The sequence below is a fragment of the Vicugna pacos genome, chromosome 18, assembly GCF_048564905.1.
Source record: "Vicugna pacos chromosome 18, VicPac4, whole genome shotgun sequence".
Taxonomy (NCBI): Eukaryota; Metazoa; Chordata; class Mammalia; order Artiodactyla; family Camelidae; genus Vicugna; species Vicugna pacos.
Window position 1 is genome coordinate 19,859,130 of NC_133004.1, and position 18,703 is coordinate 19,877,832.

Consider the following 18,703-nt stretch of genomic DNA (forward strand, 5'->3'; position numbering starts at 1 on the left):
TTGACATATATTCATGATTTAAAACAAAAGGTTGGTAGTAAATATGCCTCAAATAGACATTTCAAGAACCAATGAACTGAAATAAAAGGAAGGCCTTTTCCTTGCTCTGAAAGGTAGTATCTATTTACAGATTCCATGGCAACCCTGCCTGGGCCAGAATATGTAATTCAACAGGATGAACTCTGGGAGAGTCCATTCTGGTGGAACGAGGGGTAATTATTAAGGAAAGATTCCCAGGCGAGACATGTGGCCTGTCAAACACTTTCTATGGGGCTGAAGCAATTCACCTCATGTGCTCAATAAAAGTCACAAACAAAATCTTTAGAAAAATATGTGTATTTCCATACTATGCATCCAAAATAGTATCAACCATTGTAGTCCCACTCTTCTTCTAAATGACAACCTACATGCTATGTAGGTTACATGTTAATATTTTCATAGTAAGTAACTGCAATATTACTGAATCAATATTTGAGCCCAGCTTAAAATGACCATCCACAGGTAGGTGTTCATTGCAGCACTTTTCATCCAATGGGAACTGGACCCCACCCTTATGCCCAGCAATGGGACTGAATCAATACCAGGACATCCAGACTCCAGAACCCGAAATAGCTGTTAAAACATGCTTTCTTGGGGGTAGGGGAATAAGCTTAGTGGTAGAGTGCCTGCTTAGCATGCATGACGTCCTGGGTTCAACCCCCAGCACCTTCATTAAAAAAGAAGGAGGAGAAGAAGAAGAAAGAAAAAAAAAAGGTAAAACATGCTTTCTTTTCATGTATTAAAAGCATCACCAGTTAGCCCCCTATCCTGGACTCTGGAATGGGGTCAGATATGCTGGGTTACTGGATCCCTGCACCAGGGTCTCAGCAGTGGCCTCCTGGGGGCAACTAAGGACTTAGGGTCCAGAGAAGTGACTGACATGGCCAAGGGAAATGAGGGACCAGAGGCCAGGTCTCCACTAGACAAAAACAGCTCTCTTCTAAAGACTCGCTTGCAGGGAACAGCAGCTCAAGAAGCAATTAAATAATGCATTTTTAAAATTTCACAGAAGTCTAACACCATCTTAACCCAAGTGGGGCTGGCTATGTTATTTCCACAGGCTTCAGGCTGCCTTAACAACAATCCTATTTAACTATCTGGTGTTCAACTAAACACCTTTCAGGAAGTGCATAAAGCTTATAAGATGATCACCATACATCCAAGGTTTACTCCCAGGCCTAAGAATTTTTGAAAACTGATGAACAAACTGACATGTCTCCCCGTGTAGCAGGGTGAAAGCTGTCTTCAGAAGGGACCAGGGGGTGTGGGGTACAGCTCAGTGGTAGAGTGTGTGCTTAGTATGCATGAAGTCCTGAGTTCAATCCCCAGGACCTCCAACAACAACAAAAAGTAAAAAGGGACCATACCTGGAGGACTACCTCCCTTCAGAAGGTCAGGGGATAGAGGCTACAAGAACTCCCCCAAGACAGGCCCGAATCAGGACAAAAGCAGAACGAGCTGCTCTTTCCAGACGGTCCTAGGGCACAGCCATGCCACCTCGCCTCCAGGTGGGAATGGACACCCCACTCCCAAAATGGCCCACAGCAAAAAGCAAAACCTCTCACTACCAATGTCTGCTGGTTACATGAGTATACAATTGGGCTTGTACTTTCCCTGTTTTCCCATTCGATGTATTTCAAAATAAAGACATCTGTTCATAACACCATCAGGAAATTTGTTAAAAAAAGTCAACCAAAACAAAACCTTGATTTCTTTAACTTTAAAAGTGCTACACAAGTGACAGTCTGCAAATAACTTTCCTATCAATTTTTTAAAAATTAAACACATAAACAGCAAGAAAGGAAACATTCCAGATATATTTGCACAATGTTAGCAAACATCCTAACAAGTTCTCTGACCAAAAAACAACCGACAGCTACAAAATGGTTCTAAACTCAAAAAGTGTACCTCATAAGGGTTGGTTCTAAGGCAGGAAATTTAGAGAACTATGTGGCAATCAAAAGTGGGAAGTGAAGCAAAATCAGTTTGCACCATGCCAGGGTTATCCATCTCCTGCACATAGTTCTTCCCGCACTGGTCAAAAACTAGGGAAATGTCCCTACCAAAACCAGTGGTCTTGGAAAAACTTCAGAGTGCAGAGAGGACCCTGCAGGTGCCCGGTGCTGAAAAGCCCAAGTCCGCCGCCCACCCAGGTATGGGGGCCGGCGCTGCGCCCCACGCGCACACGCGCGCACACTCACTCGTCGCCGTCAGGGCACACGCCGCTGGCCTCGTCGTACTTGGAGCAGTACACGTCCGGGCTGTAGTTAAATGTGCCGTCGCGCCTGCGAAGCGGTCTACGCCGACGCTGATTTAGGAAATGCCAATGGAAACAGGTAAATGGCCTGTGCTGGGTGCACTTGTGCTGCACAAACAGGGAGCACTGCTCTGTCCTAAACTCCTTTAGATACCTAAAAAGACAAACAGCGTTGGGGTCGCTTCTGCTGCCACCGCCGCCGGCGGGCGGCCTGGGGACTCGTGAGCAGGGGTCGGACCCTGAGCGCCCGAGGGCCCTGACCCCAGGCGCGATCCCCAACTCTGCCGCCCCCTCCGCCCATTTGCCCAGGCGCGTTCCTCGGATCTCAGGCACGATTCCCCATCCCCAATCCCAGGAGAGCCCTTCGACCCCAGGTGTTGGCCCCATCCTCTATTACAGGCATGGTCCCCAACCCCAGATGCAACCCCTCTATCCCCAATCCCAGGAGCGACCTCGGACCCCAGGCGCAGCACCCCATCTCCAATCCCAGACACAATCTCCCACCCCAGGCGCAGCCCCCGTCCCTGATCCCAGTCAATGTCCTCCACCCAAGGCGCAGCCAATACCTGACCCCAGGTATGACCCCCGACCCCAGGCGCAGACCCCCATCCCGATCTCAGGCATAGTCCCCGACCTCAGGTACGACCCCTCATTCCGAGTTCTGACACCTTCCACCCCGCCAAGCCCAGACGCGTTCCTCAGATCCTAGGCATGGTTTGCCAATCCCCGGCGCGGTCCCCAGCCCCAGAAGTGACCCCGCAAAACCCAGGTGCGTACTCCTGAACCCAGGCGCAGACCGTGTATCTCCAAGCTCAGGCGTGACACCCACTCCGACTCCGGACGATCCCAGGCGGCCGCCCCTCCAGAGCCCAGACGAGTTTCCGGACCTCAGGCGCGATCCCCCTGACCCCACGCGCAGCACCCCCATCCAGACCACAGACGCGATCCCCCAACTTCAGTTGCGATACCGCGACTCCAGGTGTGCCCCAGCCCACAAACCTCGGTACCATCCCCGACCCCAGGCTGAGGCAGCCCGAGTCCAGATGGCCTCCCTCCCCCCGAGTCCAGGTGCTGTCACCCATCGCTGACCACAGGCGCACTGTCGGCCGCCCCCGACCCACGACTCCAGGCGCTGTTCCCCGATCCCCATCCAGGCGCGTGGACACCCCCCCCCGGCGCGTTCCCCAGCCCCCAAGCCCAGGTGCCCCCCCAGACCCTGGGCGCCGCCTCCTGACTTCAGGAGGCGGCAGCCCAGTAGGATGGTGGCCCCCCCGCCCAGACCCTAGGCGCGGCGCGGAGGTTGGGGTGCGGGCAGGCCAGGGGGACTGCAGGTGAGAGGCGGGGTGGGGGAACGGGTCGGGGGCGGCGCGGGGCCCCAGGCCGCACCCGGCGGCGGCTCCCAGGCCCATGGGCGGGGGGACGCGGGCGCGCGGGCCGGGGGCGCGCTGGGCCGCCCCCCGCCACGCCCCCGCCCCAACCGCGGCCGACCAGGGCACTGACCTGTAGTGGGTCGGCTTCTCGGTCTGCGGGGGGGACCCGCTCAGCGCCGCCGCCGCCGCTTTCGAAACCGACGGCATTTTCAGTCAAAACAATGCAGCGCGCATGCGCCGCGCAGGCCCGCCCCCGCCCCTCCGGATCTCCCCCCTCGCGGAGCCCACCCGCGCCCCCCGCCCGGACGACCACGCCCTCCGTCCACGCCACGCCCTCTGACCACGCCCCCATCCAACACCAAGCGCAGTGGGCGGCCCCGGGAGCCTCCCGGTATCCCGCGTCTAGCGGAGACCCACGAGAACCCCAGACCCCGCCAAACTCCGAGCCCGCCGCCTTGGAGCGGGTAGCCCTATCCATGCGGGCCTCCCCAGCCTCCCAAGTTCACAGCCCATCGTGCACTTGGTCGGCCCCCAGCCCGGCTGCCACCTTAACCCCACCACTGCTGCCCCTCGCACTCTGCACGCCCTGACAGCGCGCTGCGCGACCCCGAAGTGGAGTTAGCAATGGAGCCCACAGGTCCCGTGGAGAGACTGCGCCCAGGTTACTCACCCTCACCTTTTCTCGTTCATCGACTCTGACCCCTGGGCTGGGTGCTGAGACCGCAAAGGATGGCTCCAGTTGCTTAGGGCTGGGTGTGGGAGAGTTGAGGGGAAAGGAGGCCTGACTGCTTATGGGTACGGGGTTTCTTTCAAGACTAAAAATTAGACTGTAGTAATGGTTACCCCCTGTGAGTATACCAAATATTTTCAATTGCATACTTTAAGTGGGTGAATTGAATAATACGTGAACTACATATCAATAAAGCTGATTTTTAAAAATCCAAGAGGCTCACAGTCAAGGGGCACATACACACCCATATTACACACCCCACCACCAGTTACCAACGGAGTTAACAGAGTGTGGGAACTCAGGGAGGAAGGCAGCAGCTGCCACCCACCACCCTCACTTCCATCAAGGCCAGGAGTACATTATTTTGTAAACATGTATCATAAGAGACATTCTTTTAAATGTTAAATGTTAGTAATTTTTTATGCAAATTGAAACAAGGAAGAGCCTATAAAGCAGGCAGACTTGTTCTGAACTGCAACCTGCAGCAAGTGCAGGTGACCTGCAGCAAGACAAGCCCTTGAAGGCAAGTGTGGCTGGGAGGGTGAACAGGAAAATTTTATGGAAAATAATTTGTCCCATTTCTAGAAACTGACCTAAAATAAAAATCAGATTCAGACCAAAATTTATGTACAAAGATAATTATCAGTTATTCAGCAAAAACTTAAAAGAGCACCTTATAGAGAATAACAATGTTTCCTGAGAATTGTGACATGAAAAATGCTACTTAAGTGAGAAAACATAGCAAGATGTAACAGTTCCATACATTCGTTCCCAAGTATGTATCTTATTATTTTTTTGAAATAAAGTAACACAGTAAAATAACAAAAACTATCACTTGCTGGTGGGATGAATGACCTTCTTCTCATGTTCACATATTCTAAATGAGTTACTACCTCTAAAAACAGTACATTTAAACCTGGAAATTAAAATGGCAAGAAATCAACAACATAGCATTTTTTAAAGAAAATCAAGCAGGAGAATGAAGCAGGGCCCAGGAATTATTTGGAGGAGGAATAAACAGATCTCTTAGACTGCCAGGATGCAAGGAATGAGAAGGAAGTCTAGGATAATTTCAAGGTCCCAGTTGGGAGGGATACAGAACAAAGAAACAGGTTTAGGGAGAGATTAATTCTGTTTTGGACCTAAGGAGTTTGCGGAACTTGTAAAATCTAGAAAGATGTACTGAGAGCCACCTTAAGCTCAAAAAAGGAAGTTGGGGGCTCAAGATAAAGAAATGTAGGGATCTTTGCTGTAGAGGTGGGAGTCAGGATACCCACTGATCCTCCTCACCCAAAAGGCATCTTCCTTGAAGAGATCAAAGAGAATTGTGATAGGCTGTAAAGGTTTAGTGTGATTTTTTTCTTGTTTTTTAAGAATGTTCTTAAAAGGCTAGGGTAATACCCAAACATTTAAAATAACACTAGGGTTCTCATTTTATGTGTTTTATTTTGGGGTAAGTGGGAGGAACACATGGCACTGCCAGAACCTTCCAGCTCAGCAGCTTAAAAGATGTGAGACCATCTATCTAGGTAACTACTTCCTTGGTTTTTTTTATAAACAATTTTTTCCTCCTTCCCAGCAAAGAGTTCACAGTGGTTACCTCTAGGTGCTGGGATTATTAGTATTTCTGATTCTCTTCCTTTGATTTATGACAATGTCTAACTTTTCCCGATAAATCATATTGCTTTTGTCATATGAGAATTAATTAAATTTTAATTAATTAAATTTCATTTTAATTAAAATGAAAGTTCTTCTCACTAGTTATGACTTTTTATTCTTGCAAGAGCTAGTGAGAGTAACTAAGGGTTCCGATTTGAATGACTGTTGCTCATACAGATGGTTCACGACCAAACAGGTAACAACCATGCCAGGCCAGAGAAAGGATGTCTTAGTCCTTTGCTCTCAGTGAGTAAAGATGTAGCTGAGCCATGATTAGATCAATCTTTCCAAATCTTGGTCTCTACATCTTTAAAAACTGAATATACTTGTCTCAGCCCCCACCTCCTTAACAAGCACAATTTATCAAGGCAGGACAGACAGAGCAAAGAGGCCTTGTGCAAAGCCAGCACACTGCCATGTAGGCACTGGTCTTCAAACATCTGAGTAAGAAAAATTTTCAATTACCTTTAGCACCAAAGACATGCCAAGACAAGATAAAAACCTCCCACTAGAAGCTTTAGTGAATAAAATCTCCCCTTTATGCATTTCGTATTTAATTCAGGATTAAGGTTTCCTACTGAGTAGTACCTGAAAAAAATATCATTTAGATACCCAAAATATTGCCTGTAATTTGTCAGTAGAAATACTTATTTATTTTATTCTACTCAGAAAGTTGTTGCCTTGTTAAAAAAATAAAAATGTATAGAGAGCTGAGAAAGTTCATTATTTCTAGTATTGTTTGATAATGACAATTTACATTTAGGTTTCTTTCCTCAGTTCCTATTTTGGAAAAATAAAAGAAAAATAAAATAATTGAAAAGACTACAAGGCTCCCCTTTTTCAATGAAATGCCAAAAAAGAAGAAAAAAATTGGCTTAATTCCACATTACCAAATAAAAATTTATTGTCAATCTGTTAGTTTGTAAGAGTCATATCAATTTATAGACATCACAGTACACTATAAAATGCAAAGTTTGACTCTTTTGCCAGTTATTCTGCCTCAGAAAGCCATCGACCTGCAAAGTGGATTACACTGAATTACAAGTGTCACCAGAATTGCTTTGGAAACATGATAATGTTATACAAAGACTCCACAAATCCAACAGTACACGCTGCAAACAAAACCTTTTCTATGGACCGGAAGTCTTTTGGAGGTACTTGACGGCCATCAAGTATCAGGCAAGGAGCGGTTCCGATCTGCTGACATTCTGCTCTGCCTACAACAGGACTGCGTAGCCAGGCGCACCATTTAAGTCCTTCAGTCTAGGGATGCATATAACCAGGTCAGAAACGCTCAAACGCGACGTCAAAGCCTAAGGGCAGATGCCTGTTCCCTCGCTGCTGGCGCCCCATTAAGTTCTCGCCCCGTGGGCCACCGGAGTTCCAGACTCCTCAGAACCATCGCTGGACTCTGACACCTCTTCTAACAATGTCTGTCTTAACCACCCGTCCGCGCTGGTCTCCTGCCTAAGGAAGCACCAGATGACCAGAGCCATGAGAGACAAGCCGAAGGGCAGCACTTTCCACCAGGGCCTCTGGTGCTTCTTGCCCAGGGAGTGCTCCACCGTCCAACGGAACGGGCTGGCTTTGCTGGAGGAAAACTGAACGGGGCGGTTAGAGTCGTCCTCTTCCTCGCCCTCAACCGCGGGCTGGCCTCCAGCCCGGCCACCGGGCGGTGGATGCAGGCTTCGGGAAGCCCCACTCACAAGCCTCAGCGCCCAGACCGCCCTGGAAGAGAGACAGCAGTGAGCGCGCCCGCCTGTCGCTCCCGCCCTAAGTCCCGCGGAGACCGCGCTAAGCTCACCGGGCCGTGGGCACACACAGGACACTGCTCATCACGACCCCGGCTCCGCACTCGGCGCCGCAGCGCACAGAGTTTGCGTCACTTCCGTCGCTTGAAACAGGAAGCCAGGCGCCGTTCTGGGCCTCTGCTCACGACTACAGAACGTGGGCCCACTCGCGCAACGGAAATGACGCACATCCCCCGGGGGCCTCTTCCTTTGCAGGCCCTCCCGCCTCCTCCCGGGCTGGCCGGGTGGGCATGCCGGGAAATGTAGTTCACCACCAGCTGGAAGAGGAACGAGCCGCGCCACCCGTCTGGGCTTGAAGCCTGCGGGCATGGAGGAACTATTGGCGTAGTCTATCTGAGGAGCTCGCCTCAGAGTGGGTCTCCTCATCGGCCAGGCACGCCTGAGATCGGCGCCTGGGGCCCACACCTCGCCCTGCTCCTGCCGTGCCAGGGCAGCCCCTGGAAGACTCCTCCCCATCGCAATGCATCGAAGTTTTGCTCTCTTCATTGGACTTTTCAGCCACAGGGACATCTTGCTACCTGCCACACAGTGGCGGGCCCTCACCCAGCCCTGCCGAAGGAGAATTAATAAAATGGCGGCACTAAGGCTAACAGATTGTTTATTGTTATGCTTGCTCTTAAACTGGCCAACTAACCTGACTGGTTTCTGTTCTCAACTCCAGGTCCATTGTTAAAATGAAGCTATTAGTTTTACTGTCTCTGCTTTATTCCAGTAATTGAAAGCAATAATCATACTTGGTTTCTGAGTTGTTCTCCAGGGAGAAGGTTATGGGACTGTAACCTTACAAAATACCCTGAATTACCAAGAAAAGGATGCCATGGGCACTTACAAGGTAGAGATCAAAAGAGTGACAATCACTATCCTCTATAGAATTGGTCACCTGTAGACACCATGACGGCACTCTGAGTCATGAGAAAAAAAATAATTCTATTGATTGGTATTGATGCTTTATTGTTTAAACTATGGCTGTATAATCACCCTTCCCCATCCCCAAGATGGGTTCACAGTTTTGAAGGCGGTAGCCTGCTTTCAGTCCCCTTTGCCCAGCAAAGTAATAAAGCTATTTCTTTTCTTCTATACTCTAAGACCATGTCTTTGAGTATCAGTTCGTCTCGTCAGGGACAGGGCCGATCTTTCGGCAACACTGGAGCTTTCCATTGCTCTGTGCTGCGCCAGAACAGCAGCGTCTACACAAACCGCCCTCCCAGACAGGCATTTCCCTGTACTGCTTAGCCACAAGGCTTCAATCCCTCACCCACTGCAGCAGGGCTACCCAGGGCTCTCACCAAGAAACCCGCAGGCACTCGGACACATCTCCTTCTCCAGGACAGTGGAACCACGTGTGCAGGGCTTAGCACGCCATCTTTGTGCATGGAAGCTGCAGCATATGCTTGTGGAACCTTCCAGTCCACCTTCAGGAGTCAGGCCTCCGGGTCTCCCTCAGGCAGTCCTGGGGCTCACTGTCTACCCAGTTCCCCAGTTAGGTTCATAGGGAAGCTGCTGGAACCTTCTGCTTTCAAGGAAAACTGGCCCTGGCTGTGCTGAGCCGTCATGTCTGAAGACCACTTAGGAGTGCCCAGGCACCATCATGATGTGTTGGGGTGGGGGATGGGGAGACTTGGTGACAGATCACAAGGCCACCTCGTGAACTGGGTCGATTGAAAAAAAAAAGGACAACCTGAAGAGTTGTGAGCTAAGTTTCATTTGGGGCAAAATAAGAACCATAGCCTAGGAGACAGCCTCTCAGGGTAGCTCTGAGGAACTGCTGCAAAGAGGTAGAGGGGAGATCAGTATATATGAGATTTTAGTGAAGGGGGTACAAGCAATCAAGCACATATTTTGGCAGAAGGTTGTTGCTAGTCACAGAAAGGTTACTGCTAGTTCTGAGGAGTGAGTGTCCCCGTTAATTGTTTTAATGCTTTTCTAAGTATGAGAAGATGCAAGAAATTGGGTTCATAAAATTTTCTCCTGAACATATCTAACTATCTATAGGACTGGTCTGCCAGTTTTTCCCAGAGCACAGAACGCCTCCTTCCTGAAAGGAGTTCAGGGTGTGTTGAAGGTCAGTGACTACGGCAGCTAGTGACTTAACCCTTGAAGAGGCAGATGGCAAGTGACAATTTTTACTTGGCAACTAGAATGTTCTACCTCCCTAGTTCAGCATCTTTGCCTCTGGAACATCTCCTGCGCCTGCTTTCTGGCAGGAGAAGCACCAGCCTCGGGACAAAGTTCTTCACCTCCAGGAACTCTAGAGACACAAGAGCAAGGGTGATGGGCTGGAGGTGTTCCTAGCTCGGCAACATCTGGGAGATCTCCTCACCCCGGGAAGCCCGATCCTGAACGTCTGGTAGCGGCTCAGCTCCAGATCCAGGACTGTGTTCAGAGCTGCTGTGTCAACAAAGGCACCTGTGTGCCCACATCCTCCTCATTGGGCCCCGCCCCATCTGTTCCACCCTAGAACTCCACCCAGAATCACTGCCAAAGCAATTCGACCAGAGGGATCCCCAGGAGCACCTGCTGTGGGCAGGAGGAGGGGGCTTGAAGAGGGGGGAGGATGAGCCAGAATCATTCTGCTGTGCAACCTGTAGGGCTTCCTGGAGGAGGTAGAGATCAAAGATCCCTGAGATAAAGTGTGGAGCTGCTGACGGTGGCTGATGCAGCCACCTGGTTGCTATGTTTTAGAGTATCTGGGCACAAGCTCACTTGGGAGAGCAGAAGGGGCACAGAGCTGGGGGGCAGGGGCTGGGGCTTCAGCCCCGGGCAGGGTGGCCTCCAAAGTGCCACCAACCCACCTCGGTCTCAATGACTGCCTTGGACAAGGACAGAAATAAAACACCTTGGATGGGCACTTAACCCCTGGAGCTTGCGCTTCCTCAGATGTAAAACGGGTGTTTTGCATCCTTCTAGGACTGGTGCTATGCCCAAGAGGCCTTTGGCAAGTCCCTAGGACAGCTGTTAAGATTGAAAACATGATGGTGTGGAAATGGCCTTCCATCCTAAGGCAGTGGAGGGCACCTTTACTGCCCCCAGGTTCCTAGGGATGCTCTAAGGCTGGAGTCTGGGAGGAGCCACACATGCTCACAACAAAGAATCAGCAAATCCACGTGTCCAAAGGACCCCCTCCTCAGTTCTCAACTCCTGCTGCTACTGGTCTTCATTCTAGGTAAGTGCACGATGCAAAGGACACAGGTCCTGTAGAGTCTGAAGAGGCCGGCAGGCCCTAATCTCTGGGCTCTGGCCTGGTGTCAGATCTGGGCTCTCCCATAGGACATAATTTCAGAGAATGTCAGTGTTGGACCAGGCCATACTGTGACCACGATGGCTCAGGACAAACAAGACCCCCATAATCAGATCCAAACGGAGACAAAACATGGACACGGCCCAAACCTCAAAAAGACCAAATACCCCTGTCCTGGCTGATGGGAGGGACCTGGTCCTTTACCAGCCGTGGCTGGGGCCTTGCCTAGTCTGCCCTCCTAGACGACATGTATTAAGATGCTATCCTGGACTGAATGATGTCCCCCCAAATTCACATCCCCCCAAAGACTCATTGCGTAACTTTATTTGGAAATAGGGTCTTTATGGATGTAATTAGTTAAAATGATGTCAAACTGGATAGGGTGGACCCTAATCCAGTGATTGGTGTGCTTATAAGTGGAGAAGAGGCCCAGAGACACACAGGGGAGAAGCCTTGTGAAAAGGCAGGCAGAGGCTGGCATGATACAACCACCAACCCAGGAGTGCTGAGGATTGCCGGCTATGCCTCTCTCTAGGAGAAAGGCCTGGAAAAGATTCTCCCCTAGAGCCTTCATGGTTTCAGATCTCTGGTCTCCAGAACTGTGAGAAATTAACTTTCCGTTGTTTTAAACTCCCCGTGAGTGGTGCTTGGCTGCGGCAGCCCCAGGAGACTAGTTCAACGCCCAGCAGTCATCCTGCTCTGGACAGCAGGCACCCAGAGCAGGGTGCTCACCCAGCACTGAGCCCTTTCTAACGTCTGACCCCTGAGACACCCACGTCCAGTGCTATGAATTCTCCTTTGCTTAAACCCACCTTGTTCCAAGACACGTGTATCCCAGGGAATCTTGGCCGGAGGGCAACAACAGCCCCAAATGCTGTGGTTTACTTGACTCTCCGATGCGATGGAGCCTAGAGTGGGAAAAGCCATCACCAGATGCATCTGGGGCCCCCCTCCCTGACCCCAGCAAGTCTCAGCAGGGTGCTGGGTGACAGGTGCCCTGCACTGCCAGTGATGCCTGCTCTTGTCCAAGTCCCCCTTCCTCCCCCTTCTCCTCCCTTCTCTCCCTCCTCCACCTCCTCCCCACCAGGGGTATAAACCAACACCTTAGCCTTCATTATCTCAAAGCACACAGAGAAACCTCACACGAGGCCTAATGTCCCACTAATGGGCAGGAGGCTGCCGCCCTTGTGTGCCCGATGGCAGGAGTAATTTACTGTAGCGCCACTTGAGAGCTGACATATTGGAGCTATTGATTTTCCCTGAGGAAGATCAATAAGGGATGCGTGGGGACAGGCAGGTCCCCCACATTTGGAAGGGCAGAGCCTTTCTCCTGGGGACCAAGGCCTGACAGCAGGGGCACGGGCTGGTGCGGGAGGGTAGGCACAGACCTCTGAAGGCCCCTCGAGGCCCACAATGGGAGGCCAGCTGGGACAAGATGCTGGGGCATCTGCTCTGGCCCCAAGCCTGGCAGCCTGAGTGCCTTGGCCCCCGGCCCCACCCAAGGGCCCCATGGGCGCAGGAGGCTTGGGACACCCAGGCTACTCGGCCTGGCCCTGGCTGGCCACACAACACCAGGCTGGACATATTTGGGCAGTGATTCTGGGATAGTGTTTCTCTCCACCAACCAGGGGTCTCCTCAGGCTGCCATACCCTAACCCAGCACTCTGGAGGCTCCAGGGGTGAATCCCTTTGTTTTTGAGATTCTAGAGGCCACTGTGTTACTTGGCTTGAGGCCCCTTCCACCTACAAAGCCAACAGTTACCCTCTGCTTCTGTCCCCACCTCCCCACAACTGGACCCTCCTGCCTCCCTCTGGGAGACATGCCCATGGGATAGCCCAGGACCATCTCTCGTCTTAGAGTCCTTATCTCAGTCACCTCCGCTGGGTCACTTTGCCAAGTGAGATGACATGAAGTGATTCCCAGGGGTTAGGGTGTGGACCTCTTTGGGGATGTCACTCAACTGACCACGGGGGTGCCATCTGCTCGTGACCTGGATCCTTTCCAGGCTGTCCACTGTGCTGGAACACCTCCCCTTCCCCTAGTGTGGCCAGGTGAGAACTTGTTCCTGTGAGTGCTTGCAAACCACCTCCTCCAGGAAGCCCCCTCTGGCCACACAGGCTGGGGCCTTCTGGAGGGCAAGGCTGCATCTCACTTTCCTCAGCCCAGCCCCCAGGCCCAGTCAGGGGTCCAGCACAGGTGAGAGCAGAAGATTGACCCAAATGCCCTCCTGGGGCCTCCACCCAGATTGCATTTCCCTCCGGCCCCTTCAGCCCCACCCTCAAGGGGCTGAGCGAGGCAGGGCAGACCCCAGCCCAGCCTGTCTCCAGCTCCCTCCCAGGTCCTGGCCCTGGCCGTTCCTGATAGCACTGCAGCTACAACTGGGCAGCTGCTGGGGTCCAGCCCTTGGTCATGGGTGGGTCCTGGTGGGCGCTCCCTGGGCCAGCAGGGGGCAGGGGCTGTATGTGGACAGAGAGGGAGCCTAGGGGGTCCCAGCAGCCTGGGGAACCACCAGAGACCCTGACCCCCGCCTTCCTCAGTTCTTGGCTGACATCTTGGTTGTGCTGAGTCAGAGGGAGGCTGGCCATGGCTGCGGCAGGGCCAACCCACAGCCAGGACCTGATAACCGTGTCATCGGACCCCAGCATCTCATGGCAGAACTGTGGCCATGCTTGAGGTCAGTTTCTGGGGAACAGAAAAATCTGAACTGGATTCACAAGACTGATCCTGGCCAGGACTCACTCTGGGGCGTGGTGAAGGGGCTGTATTGATCGGTTGTAATCATCAGCCATAGGGAGACCTGGCATGTCACACAACCATGGAGCTGGCATCCTGCCCCTCTGCCTGCAGCCTTACCCAGGGGCCTGCCATGGCTCTGCCCTCTGCCACCCCTCTCTCTGGTCCTGCTCCAGGCAAATAACGTGGCTGTGAGATACCAGCAGCTTGGAAGACCCACTTGTGGCAGATTATCAGCCTGGACCGGAGTAGATCCCACTCCTGGGGTAGAACTTTTCCTCTCCTGTCACTCCATCAAAGCCAGGTGTCCTGACTACAGGTGTTGGGTCCTGCAGGTGCCTGAGAAGTCACTGGCAGCACTCAGCAGGGGCAGACCCGCCTGGCAGCCCCCACTTGCAGGAAGGGCCTGGGTCTGCCTACATCCCTTGTGTAATTGGATGTCACTGGGTGGGAGAGGAGTCATACCCTCCAAAGAGGGCGGTGGAACCTGGAGCTGTAGGGGAAGGACCCAGCGAGGGGTAAGATGGCATCTGTGACCCTCCTGGCCTCCTGGACAGGTGAGCCTCCACAGCTGGAAGGCAGATCTGGGACCAGGAGTGACCATGGGGCACAGGGGCAGGGCACAAAGTGGGAGGGAGATGCTGTCCTGTCCCTCACAAGCAGTGGTGGCTTTGGGAGTTCCCCAAGCTGGCACCAAGGGTGGTGGGAGCAATAGACACATCTGGTGACTGATGAGGTGGCATAGTGTCCCCAAAACTCATGTCCTTATGTGGAAACAGGGTCATTGTAGTTGTGACTGAATTAAGATGAGGTCATACAGGGCTGGGGTGGGCCCTCAATCCAAGGACAAGTGTTCTCAAAAGAAGAGGGAAACTTGGACACAGACACCCACAGGGGAACGGTCGCGTGACGGAGGCAGAGACTGGAGAGTCGCAGCTGCAAATCCAGGGAGTGCCAAGGACCTCAGGGGACACCAGAGGCCAGGAGAGAGGCAAAACCTGATAGCACCTCGGTTTTGGACTTCTAGGTCCTGGAACCTGGAAAGAATCCCTGTCTGTTGTTCTCAGCCACCCAGTTTGTGCTGATTGGTTAGGTGGCCCTGGGACACTCATGCAGCAGCACTAGCAGAGGAGCTGGGCCTCTAGAAGGACAGGGTTGGCAGGGTGGCAGGCCTCCTGGGGTCCTGCTCATGGTGTGGTGTCAGTTGGAACCTGCCTGGGAGGTGCAGTGAAGACGCCTCCAGGCTGGTTCCTTGCAGCTCAGGGCAGGGGGAAGAGGGAAGGGGAAAGGGGGCTACTGAGCCCCTCAGATGAAGGTACAGGAACCAAACAAAGGAACCAGAGAAGGGAGGTGCCATCTCAGTCTGGACAGTGAGGATGAAGCCCTGGGACAGCGGGAGGAGGGGTTCAACCAGGCTGGTTGCAAAAGCACCTACAGCTCTGGACCAGTGGGAAGGGGCAGGAGGGGGCTGGGCAGGGGCTCCAGGGGCCCCACATGCCTAATAAGCCCACTGCCTAGGCCCTGGCTGGTGGTCCCAGGCCCTCCCTGGCCTTCCCAGGTCCTGCTGCTGGCCCAGAGCCCCCTTCACCTGGAGCGCTGCAGAAGCAGGATGTCCTCTAGAGAAGGCTACTCCAGAAGTCAAAATAGCATGAAATTTAATTTTCCGCCTATTTGACAAGGCTTGGTCCGGGCCCCAATCAGCAGTGGAGATAAGGGTCCTCGGGGCCCGGGTGGGAGCCAGCTGGGTGAGCGGCAAACACTCCACGGTCCCCAGGCAGGCTGAGGCTCCCCCCGCGGGTCTCTGGTTGCCGGGCGCTAAAGCAAACGGGCTCTATTTGCCCAGTCTGCGATGACAATGCCGTCACCAAATATTTGCCAGCCCGGGCCGGCCGCGGAGCTGGGTTATAAATGCTTGAGTCCAGGTGGAGGTGGGCCTGCCCAGCGGGAGCCGCAGGCCTCGGCAGGTAGGAGCCAGGCTGGGTGGCGGGTGGGGAGGGAGCTGGCGGTGGAGGTCTGGCCTCCGGCCTCCTCCTCCCTCCTTGGAAGGCTGTGGGCTCCCTTGCCCAGGTGGTCTTTGGGGACCAACCACCCACTGGGAGGGGTCATCAGCGGGGCTGAGCAGGGCTGGGCTTCAGGACAAGCATGGGCCGGGGAAGAGGGGCACCTGAGTCTTTGCACACAAGCAGCCATGCCCAGAGACCAAAGCTAGGGTCACGAGACACCCCAGCAGGGAAGAGGGGACCAGAACTGTGAGCAAGACCCGCAGCAGGACAGCAGGGAGGAGCGGGAGGCCGGCACAGCTCCCATGACTCCCAGCAATGCCTGTGGACTCCCCTGCCCCTCCCCCGAGACAAGGTGCTGTTTTCTGGCCAACTGGGAGCCCTCTCTCACTCTCTGAACCACCTTCCCTTTCTTCCTCCCCCTGCCCAGGGCTCTGACCAGGAGGCCTCCCTGCTGTTGGGGTGGGGGTAGGGGGCTCCCAACCAAGGAGAGAGCCAGTCCCACCCTGTCAGGCACCTCCTCAAATCCCACCCCTCCCCAGTCCTGCCAGCCCCAGGCCTTCCTTCAGCACCGCCAGCTGACCCACCTGAGTGCCCAGGCCAGGGACACTCACTCCCCTAACAGGGAACCCACAGAAACCTGGGACAGTGGCTGCATTTACTAGAATTAGAAGGGACGGAGAAATGGCTCACCCTCATGGCCCCCTGCAGCCTCCAAAGTCCCCAAAGCTGCAAGGGACAGAGAGTCCCAGTCAAAGTAGCCAAGCCCAGTTCCCGGACTCAGTGTGGGCACCTCAGGAACTCTTACAACCGCAGACACTCGTAGGGGGTGGGCCAAGGGAACCCCCTGTCTCGCCTGGCACCTGGGCAGAACCACATCAGCATGTTTATCAAGAGCCACAGCGTCCCTGAGCTGGGATGTGGGCTCTGCTGCCCAGGGCCTCAAACCCACTTGCATCCCATCCCCTGAACCGGCTCCCTTCTTGCTTCCCTGCTTCTCTCTCTGGGGACTTCTCTCTCCCCGAGTCGTGATTCTATCAGCATTGATTTGTCACTCACCCTCGCAGCAGGACAAGATGCACTACTTGTCTGGCCGGTGACTGCAGCCTCCACCCTGCAGGCTACCCACTGCTCCTGCCATGTCCACCCGCCTGTAGTATCTACCACCTTTGGTCTCTCTCTAAATGTCACCTGCCTCTGAGCTCAGCCCTCTTCCCAAGCAAAAAGGGCCCCACAAGCTGTTCCCCTAGGAGGGCTGTGGGCCCTGACCACTAACCTGTCCCTTCTCTGCCTCCCTCCCCAGCCAGTGCCTGCTGCCCCAGAGGCCCCAGGAGGTGGGGACGTGGAGGAGATGGCTGCAGGCGTGATCCAGCCTCTCTGTGACTTTCGGCTGTCTCTGCCGTCCCACGGACCCTTCCTGCCCTCAGACCCAGAGCCCCCAGACACTTCTGAGGAGGAGGAAGAAGGGGAGGAAGAGGAGGAGGATGGGGAGGAGGAACTGGAGGTCGAGGGGCCAGAGGGCCACGGCCCAGCCTCCCGGAGCTCAGGCTGGGCCCCAGAAGTGGGCCCTCTGGATCCAAGCTGCCCAGAGACACCACTGCAGCTGCTTCGGTTCTCTGAGCTCATCAGCGGCGACATCCAGCGGTACTTTGGCTGCAAGGACAGAGGGCAGGACGCAGACGCCTGTGACATCTACACTGACAGCCACCTGGCTGGCAGCTCGGCCAGAGAGCTCCCCTGCGCTGACCTGGTGCACCCAGCCCAGGGTGCTTCCCCAGAAGACAATGAAGCCACCGAGCCTGGGGTCTGCTCACCCAGGGGCCCTGAGGGGCAGGCACGTGGGCCGGGGATCGGTGGGGATGGGGCGCAGCCACTGGGGCCCCTGGCTGAGCTTTTCGATTACGGGCTGCGACAGTACTCAGGACCCAGGGCACCCGCCAGCCGCCGCCTAAGGCTGGAGCGCAAGTATGGCCACATCACCCCCATGACCCAGAGGAAGCTCCCCCCGTCCTTCTGGAAGGAGCCGGCGCCCAGCCCCTTGGGCCTGCTGCACCCCGGCATGCCTGACTTCAGTGACCTGCTAGCCAGCTGGTCAGCTGAGGCTGGCCCCGAGCTGCTGGGCGGCGGGGCCCAGGCCCTGGAGGGGGTGCAGCTGGCTGAGGCCTAGCGATCAAGCAAGGGTCAGTGGGGGTGAGCCGAGGGTAACAAGGGTCTGGACTCTCCTTATCACTGTCCTGAAAGGAGACCTCGGGGACCTCCAGCCAGGGCAGCCACCAGCAGGACAAGCTGGCTCAGGTCGGGACTCCCCAGGCCAGGGCAGGGAATGGGCATGGGCCCTCCAGGATCTCTGCCCACAGGAGGGGAGGATGGGGTAGGAGCTGTTGTGGCCCCTCAGAGGCAGTGGGCTCAGGGGGTCCACATGCTGTGTGAGCCCCATTCCCCTCTAGACCAGCCTGGGAGATTCCAGTCAGTGGCAAGGGCACCCTTCCACACGGCCCACCCACCCGGCTGGTCCCAGGGCTGCCCCTCCTCCTGGCAATGTCTGCAGCTGGTGGCAGGGCCAGTGGCCCTGAGAGGCCAAGAGTTTCCTGGAGGGTCAGGGAGAGGGGGCAGGTCTGAGTGCGCAAACGAATGCACTGTTTGCTCCTAGATGAAGGCAGAAGAGCCGCTTCCTCTGGGGGTCTGGTTCCAAGTGGGTCTCTGGCCACCGTGCCTGTGGACAGAAGGCCCTGGGGGGAGCGGCTGGGCCTGGGGCTCAGCTGGCTTGGGCGGGAGCAGGAGTTCTGGGAGTCCAGGAAAGGGGCCTCTTAGTCACTCTCCTGCCTGGGACCTCCTGACTCCCTGGGAGAGAATTCTGGACACTGA

The 18,703-nt window shown here is 54.5% G+C and overlaps 3 protein-coding genes across 7 annotated transcripts in view; 1 reads left to right on the forward strand and 2 right to left on the reverse strand.

The window, feature by feature from the left end:
• The window catches only part of UNKL (unk like zinc finger), a 38,358-nt gene extending 34,429 nt beyond the window's left edge, over positions 1 to 3,929 (reverse strand). For 3 of the 5 annotated variants that reach the window (XM_072942362.1, XM_072942363.1, XM_072942361.1), the window contains exons 1-2: positions 3,797 to 3,920; positions 2,241 to 2,450 (exon numbers count right to left, since the gene is read on the reverse strand). In XM_072942362.1, coding sequence (XP_072798463.1) covers positions 2,241 to 2,450; positions 3,797 to 3,873 — 287 coding nt within the window. In that variant the 5' untranslated portion in view covers positions 3,874 to 3,920. Of the gene's footprint in view, positions 1 to 2,240; positions 2,451 to 3,796 lie in introns of all 5 variants that reach the window. The other 2 variants (XM_072942366.1, XM_072942364.1) reach the window with 2 other exon arrangements.
• A 3,005-nt stretch (positions 3,930 to 6,934) lies between these two features.
• Positions 6,935 to 7,974, reverse strand: UQCC4 (ubiquinol-cytochrome c reductase complex assembly factor 4). The gene is made up of 2 exons (XM_015239117.3): positions 7,860 to 7,974; positions 6,935 to 7,783 (listed from the first exon to the last, which is right to left on the reverse strand). Exons 1-2 carry the CDS (start codon positions 7,889 to 7,891, stop codon positions 7,408 to 7,410), a joined length of 408 nt encoding a protein of 135 aa, XP_015094603.2. The 5' UTR covers positions 7,892 to 7,974; the 3' UTR covers positions 6,935 to 7,407.
• A 2,968-nt stretch (positions 7,975 to 10,942) lies between these two features.
• PERCC1 (proline and glutamate rich with coiled coil 1) lies at positions 10,943 to 18,005 on the forward strand. Its single transcript, XM_031687115.2, has 2 exons — positions 10,943 to 11,029; positions 17,142 to 18,005. Exon 2 carries the CDS (start codon positions 17,190 to 17,192, stop codon positions 18,003 to 18,005), a length of 816 nt encoding a protein of 271 aa, XP_031542975.2. The 5' UTR covers positions 10,943 to 11,029; positions 17,142 to 17,189.
• The last annotated feature ends 698 nt before the right edge of the window (positions 18,006 to 18,703 follow it).

Bases quoted from the DNA above. Each gene is read 5' to 3' on its own strand.
- PERCC1 (XM_031687115.2), top strand. From the start codon at position 17,190: ATGGCTGCAGGCGTGATCCAGCCTCTCTGTGACTTTCGGCTGTCTCTG.
- UQCC4 (XM_015239117.3), bottom strand. From the start codon at position 7,891: ATGAGCAGTGTCCTGTGTGTGCCCACGGCCCG. The intron at 7,784-7,859 runs GTGAGCTTAGCG...TCTCTCTTCCAG, and splicing joins CTGTGTGTGCCCACGGCCCG to GGCGGTCTGGGCGCTGAGGC.